The 13,016-nt window shown below is 54.3% G+C and overlaps 1 protein-coding gene across 3 annotated transcripts in view; it reads right to left on the bottom strand.

Moving 5' to 3' along the window:
- Window positions 1-13,016, bottom strand: part of Crtc1 (CREB regulated transcription coactivator 1) — a 51,890-nt gene that overhangs the window by 4,104 nt on the left and 34,770 nt on the right. For all 3 annotated transcript variants that reach the window (XR_006020799.1, XM_038327101.1, XM_038327102.1), the window contains exons 5-11: window positions 12,371-12,465; window positions 10,695-10,780; window positions 8,956-8,996; window positions 8,438-8,646; window positions 3,583-3,716; window positions 2,260-2,562; window positions 450-551 (exon numbers count right to left, since the gene is read on the bottom strand). Coding sequence is in view for 2 of the 3 variants with exons in the window: in XM_038327101.1 (XP_038183029.1) it covers window positions 450-551; window positions 2,260-2,562; window positions 3,583-3,716; window positions 8,438-8,646; window positions 8,956-8,996; window positions 10,695-10,780; window positions 12,371-12,465 (970 nt within the window). In the remaining variant the exon portion in view is untranslated. The remainder of the gene's footprint in view (window positions 1-449; window positions 552-2,259; window positions 2,563-3,582; window positions 3,717-8,437; window positions 8,647-8,955; window positions 8,997-10,694; window positions 10,781-12,370; window positions 12,466-13,016) is intronic.

Below are 13,016 nucleotides of genomic sequence, written 5' to 3' on the forward strand. Positions count from 1 at the left end.
CTGGTGTGCTGACGTGCACTGACACGCTGAGGCAGGAGGATTCCGAGTTTGAGGTCACTTGACCTTGTCTCAAAAGCACAACCCAAGTAAAACGAAGACCACATCAGCCAAGTGTGGTTACATACAGTCTGCTGTATCGACAGCTGAACCCAGGGGTGGAGGGGGAGGCCGAGCAGCTCCCAGACTGGCTGTGCCTGGACAGGCTGCCCCTTGACCTTCACAGGCCTCTGAGTCACACAGTGGGGCTATTCTGGCATCCCGAGGACCTTTGAGCCATGGTTATCAAAGGTGTGACCAACTTCTGTCCTGTGTCCTGCCCCCTTGGCGCAGGAGGCCTACCTGGTGGGTGCACAGCCCTGGGCAGATGGCATGAAGCGGGTGACAGCGCAGGAGAGCACTCGGCACATGGGAGAGGTGAGGTGGCACAGGGCCAGGGGAGGGGCCCTTACTTGCGGGGAACTTCCAGGGGAGAAGCCTTGATTGGAGACTGGAGACGTGGGAGACTGGTTGGCGGGTGAGCCTGCACTCGTGCGGTACTGCAGAGCCGGGGCCTGTGATGACAGACAGGCCAGGGTTCGCTGACTCCGGCACTGGCCCAACAAACCCCAGCCTGACGCCTGGACCCTCAACAGTGGATGCCATGTGGTTGTCAGTGGTCCTGAGAATCCACCTTGAGCTCTGAGGTGGAGAATCTGACTGACGTAGCTTCCCGAGGGCGCACAGAGGGCTGCAGGACCCCACCTGGAGCCCACAGCAGGGACTCCTGTCAGATGCAAAACCCTTGCACATCCACCTGACATAGTTGTACATCCACATGGCAATCGACACACTCCTATAAGCACACCACATAAACACATATACGAATGACACTCCCCTGAATAACTCCACTCACTAATACACACACTCTATTCATGAACACATATGAAACACCCACAAATACATTTGCACACACTACCCACCTACACCCCCACAAACACTCTTGCACACATCAGAGCACGCACCATTTACATGAACACATACATGTGTGTGCACATCCATGGATACGTCTCAGCATCTACAACACTATGCCTGCACACCTAGACATGTGCACAGACACACGTGGCACACCTGCTGCATGAACCCCAGTGTGCTGGAATTCACACATGTACACACCCACTCAAACCCCCACCCATACACTGGGCAGGAGCAGCAGCTTCACAGGCAGGGGATGGTCTGCTGTCCCTATGCCCCTTAGCAGCCCATCCTGGCAACCCCCCCCCCGTGTCTGCAGCAACACACCGGGTTAAACAAAACTGCAGTGAGCACATGACAAGAGATACAATCCCACAGGGACCAGTCTGCCTAGGTCACACCCTCTGAGTGCTCAAGGCATCCTCAGAGGCAGGTTGTACAGGGGCAGGGCCTGAACTCTGACCACACTCCAACAACTCTCAGCCTCCCCAGAGCATTTAGTGGCCTGTGTAAGCAGGCTGGGGAGAGTCAAGCCCAGATGGGTGTAGAGGAAGGGCACTCAAATCAGCAGGATAGTCACGCGGTGAGACCAGCTTGGATGATATGGAGAACCCCATGAGCTGCGAGGCCACTCAGGTCCACTGTCCCTGGAGACCAGAAGTCCCTGGGGTGGGGGCCAAGCTCTGCTGGTTTTCCTTGTCTGGCTGGAACACGGTGCCACCCCCAGTCCTGAATGGATACTTCCACCTGGGCCCCCTCTGCAGGTTCCCTGTGAGGCTCAGAGCCACTTGGTGGCACGGCCTCCTACTTGCTGGGTCACCTGAACACCACACTCAGGTTAGCAGCCAGGACTGAAGTGGAAAATGGGAAAAGCTCAGTGTTCCCAAGTGGGTCCTCCCATGTGGCCGAACAGAGGGACCCATCACCCCCATATTCATCAAGGAACAGAAGTCAGGGGTTAAAGGGGTCCAGCTTAGCACCTGTCTCTTTAACCTGAATTTGGAGCCCATGATCTCCCTCCTGCCGGGGCCTCTCAGTGCAACCCAGTCCCCTTGACTTGCCACACAAGAGGGCAGTTGTGAGTGGGGTCTGGAATCAGTGACTGTTTGTATCTCCGTTTTCCAGCTATACACTGTAACTTCTCAGCCTGGACAATGCAAGCAGTGAGTCCCACTGAGTGCCCAGGGACCCCTCTCAGGCTCACCCTCTGAGTGCCCAGGGACCCCTCTCAGGCTCACCCTCTGAGTGCCCAGGGACCCCCTCTCAGGCTCACCCTCTGAGTGCCCAGGGACCCCCTCTCAGGCTTACCGAGGTGGCGTCGATCCCCATAGGTGACTGGCCGGGGTTCTCTGCAGGAGACTGGGGGAGAGTGGATGGGACAGAGACTGAGAGCGGTGGCAGCTGGGGCCCTCTTGTCAGGCTGGCACTGGGCAGCAGTGGGCCACCCTGGGGGAGGCCCACAGACACCTGTGGGGGTGGTGGCTGCTGTTGCGACACAGGCGGAGGAGGAGGTGGTGGCTGGGGCTGTGGGGGAGGCTGCTGAGAACCAGCCTGGGTGAAGAAGGCATAGGGCAGCTGTTGCTCCAGGGACAGGGTGTCCATGGCCAGGGCCTGCAGCAGAAGACAAGGGTAAGACGCTGGGTCCTCGGTGCCGGCAGCGGCAAGGAGGGAACTCTATGGGTCTTATCCCAACAGTCTGCTCTCCCTAGAGCAAGGACACGACGAACAGAGAGGCCCTGGGCAGGGGTGCACACTTGCCATCCAGCACTCAGGAGCCGAGGCAGGGGGATGACTCTAAGTATGGAGCCAGCCTAAGCTGCTTTTCTGCCCAGTGACCCAGATGCCTGCTGATGGCCCTCACACCACTCCAAGTGCGGTGACAGAGGAGATGGGAACAGAGATGATTATTGCAAGGTCATTCTCAGTCTCTCAGGTTACATGAACCTTGTTTCAAAAACAAACAAAAATACTCCAAAATAAATACTGAATTGTGGCTAGCTGTGGTGGTGCACACCTTTAATCCCAGCACTCAGGAGGTAGAGGCAAGTGGAGCTCTCTTAAGTTTGAGGCCAGACTGGTCTACAGAGTGAGTTCCAGGACAGTATATATACAGTGAGAGCCTGTCTCAAAAAAGCAAAACCAACCAACAAAAAAACTCAATGGTTTGTACAGTTTCTGCCTGAAGTTCTGTTGATGAGCAGCACAAACTGCTGACGTGGGACTCGAGTGCTGGCTGCTTTTGTAGAAAACCTGTGTTTGGGTCTCAAACCCACATGCCAGCTCACAGTCGCCTCTAATTCCAATCCAGGGAACCTGCATGCACATCACACACACACACACACACACACACACACACACACACACACACACACACACGCGCACACACACACACACGCACACACACGCGCACACACACACACACGCACACACACGCGCACACACACACGCACACACACGCGCACACACACGCGCACACACACACACACGCGCACACGCACGCACATGCACACACACAAATATATAAATAAACAAACAAACTGGTAACAACAGAACCATGATCCAGATCCTACAGACCAGGGGTAAGGGAGGAGCTGGGCATTCTCATCTTCCCCACCCACCTCGCCCTCGCACCTGAGTGATGGGTGACAGCGGGGACAGGGTGGGTGACACCTGCTGGGCCTGCTGCCGCCTGGCTTCTGTGCTCAGGGACAGCGGGCTGATGACTGCTGGCCGGTGCTGTGGAGAAGAGCTGGGGGTGCTCACACCTACAAAGGAAGAAGGGCGCTAAGGAGAGGCGGTCACATGGGCACAGCCCAGCTGTCAGAGAAAAGTAAGTGGGCCTGCTTGAGGTGATACCAGGATGGGCCTCTGGGGAAGGTCGTCCCATCAGGGACCACCCTGGGTCCCCCAGGCCAGCAGCCTACTTTCTTCTCCTCGACTTCAGCAGCTGAAAAGAGGCGTATGCCCCAGCCCCAGCCAATCAGCACTAGCCCCATGTAACCAATCAGAACCTCTCTTGGGATCTTGGACATTATCCCTGGGAGTGCTGTCCATCAGAGCCCTGTCAACCTCTAGTGACAGGGACAGGGGTTATGTCCTGGCTTTAGAAGATAATGTCCTGGGCTGGAGAGATGGTTCAGTGGTTAAGAGCATTGCCTGCTCTTCCAAAGGTCCTGAGTTCAATTCCCAGCAATCAAATGGTGGCTCACAACCATCTGTAATGGAGTCTGGTGCCCTCTTCTGGACTGCAGGCATATACACAGGCAGAATATTGTATACATAATAAATAAATATTAAAAAAGATGTCCTTCCCTACATTTATTAAGATTTATTTATTTATTTAATGTGTGAATGTTTTCCCCAGATGTATGTCTGTATATTTTCATTTTTTTTCTTTTGAGAGACGGTTTTGTGTAGCTCAGGCTGGTCTCAAGCTGGCTGTGTAGTGAGAATGGCCTTGAATTCCTGAGATGCTGTTTTCATTGTCACAGGGACTAGACCGGGGCTTTGTGCATGGGAGACAGCACTCTGTCAACTGAGCTTCAAGCTACTACTGCTTAATACAAGGCTATCCTGGAACTCACTAGGTAGTCCAGGCTAGCTCTGACCTCAGAGCAATCCTCCTGCCCGTCTCTCAGGCCTGTGTCACTACAACCCATCTACCTTTTTGGCTTTGCTCAAATTTGGCAATTCCATCCTTAGGGTTTCTATAATGCCAGGGCCCTTCCAGGCATGTTCTTTCCTGCTAAGGCACCTCTTAACAACCTAGCAGCCTTCATCCACATCCTCTGACACCTTCAGGATGATGGAGCTCCCCACACCCCTTACCAAGGCTGCTTGAACTGAAACCAGACTCCTCACTCTGCCCCAGCCCTGCCCTGGAGTGACATGCCCGCACCTGCCAGGGCTTCTGCAGGCCTCTCAGCCCCTTCGTCACCCCCTCCCGCCCTGAAGGCTCTGATCCCTGAATTCTGAGGCGATGAGGGACCTGGGTGAGATCAAGGGCACAGGGCAGAGTGGGGGGCCTGCTTCTCATCCACAGGCCCCTTTGAGGACAGGGGAACCCTGAGGGCCAGCACTTGACACCTCCCTCCTTCACGTTCCAGCAGATGTTAACAGCGCCCTCAGGCGGTCACTGTGAGGTCCCAGTGAGGGTTCCAGCACAGGGAGGACTAGGCACCATTAGAGCAGTGAGGTCAGGGCCTACCTACCCTGGCACCTGATCCACCCTGCTCCTTAAGTCGGGTGGTGGGAGCACAGCAGCATCCAAGGAGACATGAAAGGACAAAAGGCCTTTCTGCCCTGGACAGGTGCTTGTGGGCACCTTTCCCTCAGACCCCAGGGGTCAGTGCTTCTACCCAGCACTGGGGTGGGGGGGTGGCAGAACTGGGTGCTGTCTGGGAGGCCAGGGCTCTAGGCTGCTGCCTTATTCTGAGTGACAGCCCCTCCAGTGTCAGATCGGAGCACATGCTGGGCCGGAGGCAGGAGCTCTGTGAGAAGAGATGGCTCAGTACACTGGCTGCTCTTGCAGGGAGCACCCATACAGGCTCACAAACACCTGTCAGTCCAGTCCCACGGGACCCTACGGCCTCCTCTGACCTCCAAGAGCACCAGTCACTTGTGGTACAGAGACATGCAGACAGGGAAAACACTCACATAAAAAACCTAAAAATAATTTTTTAAAAAAAGTAGATGTGGAAGGCTGGGACTTGACTGCTAAGAGGAGCCGCAGCTCAGCTGGCAGACGGCTTGCCTAGAACGCACAAGGCTCTGCTTTAATCCCTAGTGCCATAGACACCAGACAGAGTGGGGAATGCCTGCACCCCACACTTGGGAGATGGAGGCAGGAGGATTAGGGCTTTAAGGACATGCCCGAGTATACTGCAAGCTCCAGCCCAGTCTGGGCTACAGGACACCTATCTCCAAAAAACCACAACAGGCCGGGAGGTGGTGGTGCACGCCTTTAATCCCAGCAAGTCTCAACTCCCCCATCCCATTTTTTAAAATGCTGCTTGTGTGTGGGGCATGTGTATGTGCGTGTAGGTGGCTGTGGGGACTGAAAGGGACTGTACACAGGTCTTCAGGCTGGGTTCATCTGCCTTTACCTATCTCACCATCCCCAAGGCTTTATCTTTTTTTAAACATCTTTTTTATTTTTTTATTTTTATTTTATGTGCGTTGTTGGTGTTTTTCAAAAGGAAGCAGGAAGTCACAGACAGTTCTGAGCTACCATTTGGGTACTGGGAATTGAACCTGGGTCCTCTGGAAGAACAGCCAGTGCTCTTAACTCCTGAGCCATCTCTCTAGCCCTGGCTTTATCTTTTTTTTAAATTTTTTATTTATTTACTCTGAGACAGGTTCTCAGTGTACAGCCCTGCCTGGCCTAGGACTCCCTATGTAGCCCAGGCTGGCCTTGAATTCACAGAGATCCACCTGCCTCTGTCTCCCCAGTGCTGGAATTAAAGACGTATTTCATCATACCTGCCCCCCCCGGCTGGATCTTAAAAAATGAATTCAAAGTAATAAACATGAGTGCACACACCTGTGTGCACATGCACACACATATACACATACACTCACACACACACTGCGGGCTACAGAAATCACACTGTCAGCTGGTGTGTTTAGCCCTGGCCTGGTCATGAACACAAGGGCATTTTTAATCCTTGCCTAAGCACTATACCCAGAGAGGCCAGATGGGCGGGCAAACCACATGGGCACCCTGCTGGCAGGTTCCTCTTCCCAGCCTGGATCACCTGGAGCACAGCCAGCTGGAAGGGAAGGGAGGGCAGGCTGGCCAGGTGGCAGTGGCCTGGCCCTGGCATGCAAGCCCTGCTGGTGGGGCCCTGCAGGCCTCTACAGTATAGCCAGCAGAGGACATTGGGTCAGCCTCCGCTGTGTACTGGTCTGCAGACAAGGTGGGGACTGTCTGTGTGCCAGGGTCTGGCTCAATCTAAAAGTGCCCAGAAAACAAAGTCCTTGTGAAGGGGAGAGGCTGGCTCGCAACCACACATGGCACATATTACTGGGGTAGGGTTGGCCAACCCAGTGGGCCAGCAACAATGTCACATAGCCATTTCCCTGTGCTTGTTTACACTGTCATGGAAGCAGCTGGTGGAGCCCTGGAGCAGGAGGTGAGGGGGAAGAGCATAGCGGCCCTCCCTGTGCCGTGGGCCTCACAGCCGACACTGAGGGTCCTGTTCTCGAGACCCCGGAAGCCTAGGAAAAGGCCCGGTGGTGGCGTGGGTGGCCCAGATCTGTCGTTAGCATCTGCGGAGCTGACACAAGGTCCCAGGCTTCAGCCCCAGCATCAAGTATCCACAAGACCCTCACCTTCAATCTCAGGAAAAAACACGCCCAGCCACACAATACCGGCACTGCCTGACCTGTGTGCCGACATTAGCAACAAGCACAAAGGTCCCTGCTCTCAAATCCCTATCAATCCTGCCTCAGGGGTCACAGGGCTCCTTGGCAGCCCTCAACCTTAGGTTTGGAGAGCAGCTCCAGAGAGAGGCCACCTGTGCACCCCACCCTTCATGTGTCTTGCCATCTGTCCTAACCATGTTACAGCCCAAAGCCCTCACAGCTGGGGGGGGGGGACACAGGCCCACACCAAGGGAGGCTGAAGCAGAGTGGAAAGTACCAGCTGGGGCAGTGAGTCATCAGGAGAGTGATGGTACCCAGGCAAAGGTCCTGTAGTGAGCAGGTGCAACTAGCTGTAAGGTCGGGGCTGAGAGATGGTCAGAAGTACGGGCATGGGGCTCAGCTTTCATGGGGTGGGGTAGGGACAAGGTGGGAGGAGAAGGAGCTGAGTAGGGTCAGTCTCATGGTGGGGCTGACCCTTAGTGAGTAGGTGATAAAAATAAAGAGGGTGCAGCCACAGTAGTCGGGAGAAGCAGTGGTGGGTCCAACAGGGAGCCAGTGGGATGGGCACTGAGGAGCTGGAGTCTGGAACAGGCCAAGGGGAAGAGCTCTTGAAATGTGAGGGTGGCCGGAGCAACTCCCAGAGGTCAGAGCACTGGCTGTTCCTTTGGAGGATCCAGGGTCAGCTCCCAGGATGCACATGGTGGCTCACAACCACCTGTAACTCCAGATCCAAGGATCCAGCACCCTCTTCTGTCCTCAAAAGTACTGTGCACACATGGTGCACAGTCATACATGTGGGCAAAACACCCATTCACATAAAATATTTTTTTAATTAAAAAAAAAAGGGTGAGCTTGGAAGGGACAAGCCAGTGTCACTAGCAAATGAAATCAAAGGCTGTAGGGCCCCCTGCTGGCTCCCAGACTGTCCCCGAAGCTGAGCACTGCACAGCACTGCCCTGAAGTCATTGCTTGATTCCTAGAGGCAATGCTCACCTTCCCACCCCAGGGCCTTTGCCATGCCCTATGGGGCTCTGGGTACGGGTGTGTCACCTAGACAGTCCCATGAACTCCTCACTCCAATGCATGCTACTGCGGGATGCGGACAGCATGGGAGCCTTACCCTGACCAGTGCTGCTGAGGCCCAGATGTGCAAGGCTGCCGGTGCTGCTAGAGCTGGTGAGAGCAGGGAACGGGGGCTCCTCGGGATCCAGCGGCGTCGGGAGTGGGGAGGGAAAATGGGTGTTGGTGAGGTCAGGGAGGGAGCCCCCTGTGTTGTGGGTAGCGGGGATCAGGGATGCTGTGCTCTCCTGCTCTGCAGATGGGAAGATGCTGGGGAGGCAGATGGGGACAGGACGTGAGGTCTGGGACCGTGACTAACTGGCCAGCCATGCCACCCCAGGACAACTGCAGTGGGACAGGAGGGGACTGAGGGGATCAGTGGATTAAAAAAAAAAAATCACCCATTGGTGAGCAGTGAACATGACAGGACCCCAGGCTGGAAGGAGAGCTGTCCACAGGAATAGGGGACATGTTTGCAAGCAAGTGACAGGCCAGGACCTCCTGGGTGCCCACTGGTGGCAGGTACAGACTTGGAGATGGAGAAGCCCTGGGAACTGAAGGGTGGGGGGCCACACTTACTTGATCCCAGGAACCTCGCAGGACTTGGGCCTGGAACCCGTCTGAAAGAGAGTAGAGCAGACGGCGCGTGGCAGGCACAGCTGCCTGTGTGCTGAGCCCAGTGCTGTGCCCTTCCCTGCTTCCCCTGCCCAGGACCAGCAACCATGTGACGATACGGGGGCCTCTGAGGAGCCCACGGCAGAGTCAGGAGACGTAAAGATCCTGGAGCTGCTCTGGTCACAGCAGAGCTCGAGGCTGTGGCACTGGGGACTCCTGGCTACCTGTGGCCCTCTAGGGGCCAGTGCTGAAGGCTGGGTGCAGACCAGAGGGATGAAGGGCATGCAGGCAGCAGCTGGAGAAGTCTTAGAAAAGCTTTCTGGGCCAGTAATATGGTTCAGCCAGTAAAGGAGCTTGCCACATAGGCTGATGGTCTGAGTTCAATTCCCAGGACCCACATTGCAGGAGATACCCAACTCCTAAAGTTGTTCTTTCCTCCATGCACATGCCAGGGTATACACACACAAGCACATGCTTGTGCATACACACACATACATAGTCACATACACAATACAGTTTAAAAAATGTAATAATAAAAAAGACATGTCCCATGGTCTCAGAGACCCTAACGGCTTTCTTAGCTATATGATGATGCCCCCAGGTCTCTGAACATATATTCATTCTTCTCTTATATTTTTATTTCGGCACACTGTCATGGAGCCCAGGCTGGTTGCAAACTCCTACTCCTCCTGCCTCAACCTCAGGTACTGAGATGAAGTGAGCCACACAAAGATCAGCTGCGTGACAGGCCACATCCACCCTACTTCTGAACTGAGCTAAGAGTTTAGATGATCAGAAATTCTTTTCTTTTTGTTTATTTTGGTTTTGGCTCTCCTGAAACTGTAGACTAGGCTGGCCTCGAACTCACAGAGATCCACCTGCTTCTGCTTCCCTGTTGGGATTAAAAATGTGCAATGCCACACCGTTCAGATTCTTTCTTTCTTCCGTGTTGGGAATGGAATCCATACATGCCAGGCAAGCACGCTACTCCTGAATCACATCCCCAGCTTCCCTTTTATTTTGAAAGAAAAAGATTTATTTATTTTTTTAATGCATATTTTGCCTGCAAGTATGAATGTGCACCAGGTGTGTGCCTGGTGCGCATGGAGCCAGAAGACGGCAATGGTTCCTTGGACCTCAACACAGATGGTTCTAAGTCCCCCTCTGGGTGCTGGGAACAAAACCTGGGTCCTCTGCAAGAACTGTTGAGTTGCACCTTTTCCTTTTTAACATTTAGTATTTATTTGTGTGTGCATGTGTGTATGGGGTGGTCTGGGTACGCCTGTGCCATTATAGGCACGTGGAGGTCAGAGGTCAACTTGAGGGAGTTGGTCCTTTCCTTCTACCATATAGATCCTAGGGTTGGCGGCAAACACCCCCAAGGGCCCTCACCAGTCCTGCTTCTGCTTTGCATTCTGAAGCAAGGCCTTGCTCTATGGCTCCTGTCTGGGCCTGGTCACATGTGCTGAGGTCTCGGCTGGGACGAGTGTCTGTCCTCTTCATCACTGTGACTAGTCATGGATGTTAATGTTTGAGCTGTTTCTAGGCAGTCTGACAGGCCTGCTGTTAATGTCAATGCCTGGTGCCAGTCAAGCTGAACAAGGGTCCCACTTTGGGGAAGATGGAGCCACTTCAACAAGCCACCCAGTCACTTGTTTCTAGGCTGGGTTGGAGAAAAGGCTGGCCCACCCTGCGGCTCTTACCTTCTTTGAGTCCCACGACTGCTTAGAAAGGGTCTTGTCCGTCTCAGACCGGGTCTCCTCCATGCCTGGGACAGTGAGCAGTAAGACTGGATGTGGGGGAGAGAAGGGTCAGGAAGCCTACAGAGCCGAGACCTCAGGGCCTTCCTGAGTGCACAGCCCTGACAGCAGACTCAGGGTCCAACTGAAGCAGTGAAAGAGGGCATGGTCAACAAGAAAGCCCTGCACACCCTGACTGCAAAGGCCAGCGGACAAGCTGAGGCTCACCTTTCCTGCCTCCACGTCAACACTGAAGTCCCCAGTAGCTAAGCCACACTTGGGTTCCCCACACTGGTGAGGAGGTTCTGACCCTGTTGCTGATGCTACCTGCGATTTAACCAATCTGCCCAGAGGGGGCAGCGAGCGAGATGTCAGAGGAGACCTCAGGCTGGCCAGTGGGTGAGACCGGAGCGCTTCGAGGGGGCTGATGGGGTCTGAGGGTGAGGTGGATGGACAGTACTTGCTTTGCCTGAAGGCTGCCTCAGTCATGGTGAAAGTGTCATACCGTTCTGTTTTGCAGTGCTGGGGATAGACCCAGGGCCCTGCAACACTCAGCAAACACTCTGTGGTTACACTGTGCTGTTTTCTGCCTTTTGCTGGACTCACGTTTTCCCTCGTGACTTGCAGGACCAAAGAAGAAATGGCATTTGGGAAAGAATGTCATGGAAAGCAGGTGTGTGTGTGGAGGGGAGATAGTCAGGGGTAACCTACAGCTTGTACTGCCTTGGTCCCTCTCGGAGTGCAAGACATGGGTCTTCCCACATCAAGGGAAGTTGGATTCTGTGCATAGAAGCTCACTGAGGCTCCTGAGAAGGCAGGAGACCTTCATGGAAGGTCTCTTACACAAGGAAGCCCTGTGTAAGGACCCACAGGTCTCAGTACAGCCTGGACTGTTCTGCCCAACCTCGGCGCTCCCTGCACTGCAGAGTCTTCAGCTTGTAGCCTTGGGTGACCCGCCAGTACGTTATTCAACAGAGTACTTTATTCAACAGAGGCTCCCTGGGAGCCTGGGAGCTGCCACACACAGGCCTCCTCTGGCACCTGGGACTCAAATGGTTTCAGTGTCTGAGGTTTGCTACACCTAGCCTCACAGAGCCCAGACCCTATCTCTTTAAGACAACTGGTCTTCAACACAAGAGTTGTATGGGGGCCCAGGACTTGGGGAACAGCCTAAAGAGTTGTGTGTATGGCAGCAGGCAAGGAAGCTCACCCCAACCTGGGGAGTCGATGGCCCTTCTCTCACACGGAGCTACAGGGTTTCTCTGTGTAGTTTTGGAGCCTGTCCTGGAACTGTTTCTGTAGACCAGGCTGGCCTTGAACTCACAGAGATCCACCTACCTCTGCCTCCCAAGTGTTGGGATTAAAGGTGTGCGCCACCACCGCCTGGCTTCTCTGCATGTTCCTGCCAACTTCCTACAGTTCGGTCAGTCACAGGCCTGTGGCCCAGCCCCAGTCTAGCTCAGAATACAGCCAGTGCTCATCACCCAGGCCTGGCTCTACCTATAAAACACCTGTGCATTCTTCAACACCAACTCCAGTAGCCCTGCCTGGGCAAGATTTTCTGAAGGCATTCATCCTACTCTGAATCCTTCTCTAAATATTAGTCCACCACAGTCTGGTGACCTCATGAGATGACATACCTCTTTTCTGCTGTGCGTCCTGAGACCCGCCTGTGAAGGACTCTACCTGGGTGGGTGCCATTGTGCTCTGGTGCAAGGCGGAGTCAGAGTTGGTCCTGGGGACAGAGGGATGGGAACACAGCTCAGTCTGATCTATCCATGTTAGACACAGCCTTGGGGACAGAGGGATGGTAACACAGCTCAGTCTGATCTATCCATGTTAGATACAGCCTTGGGGACAGAGGGATGGTAACACAGGCTCAGTCTGATCTATCCATGTTAGATACAGCCTTGGTCCCTACAGGGTCCAGGACCTGCCCCTTGGGCAGCCTGTGTGGGTCATCCCACCAGCTGTGTGCACCGGGACACCCACCCTATCTCAGTGCGGTGTGCTGGTATCACGGATGTGCTGCTGTGTCTGACACCTTGTGGGTCACGTGTTTTACCATGATTTTCCAAAGATGTTGCCACCCAGCTTTCCATGCCCAGTGTTGGGCCTATGGGCCTAAGATGGAAGCCCCAACTCCTTAGAGGAACCAGCGTGACTGTCCTTGCAGTCAGCTGTTTCTGTCATTTCCACATCTTTTGGAAGTCGCTTGCTCACACTTCCTGCTTACTCAGTTAATATTATTTCCTTCTTGGGTCTCCGAGGGGGTTTAAGATCAGA

Source organism: Arvicola amphibius, chromosome 4, assembly GCF_903992535.2.
Source record: "Arvicola amphibius chromosome 4, mArvAmp1.2, whole genome shotgun sequence".
NCBI classification, from domain to species: domain Eukaryota; kingdom Metazoa; phylum Chordata; class Mammalia; order Rodentia; family Cricetidae; genus Arvicola; species Arvicola amphibius.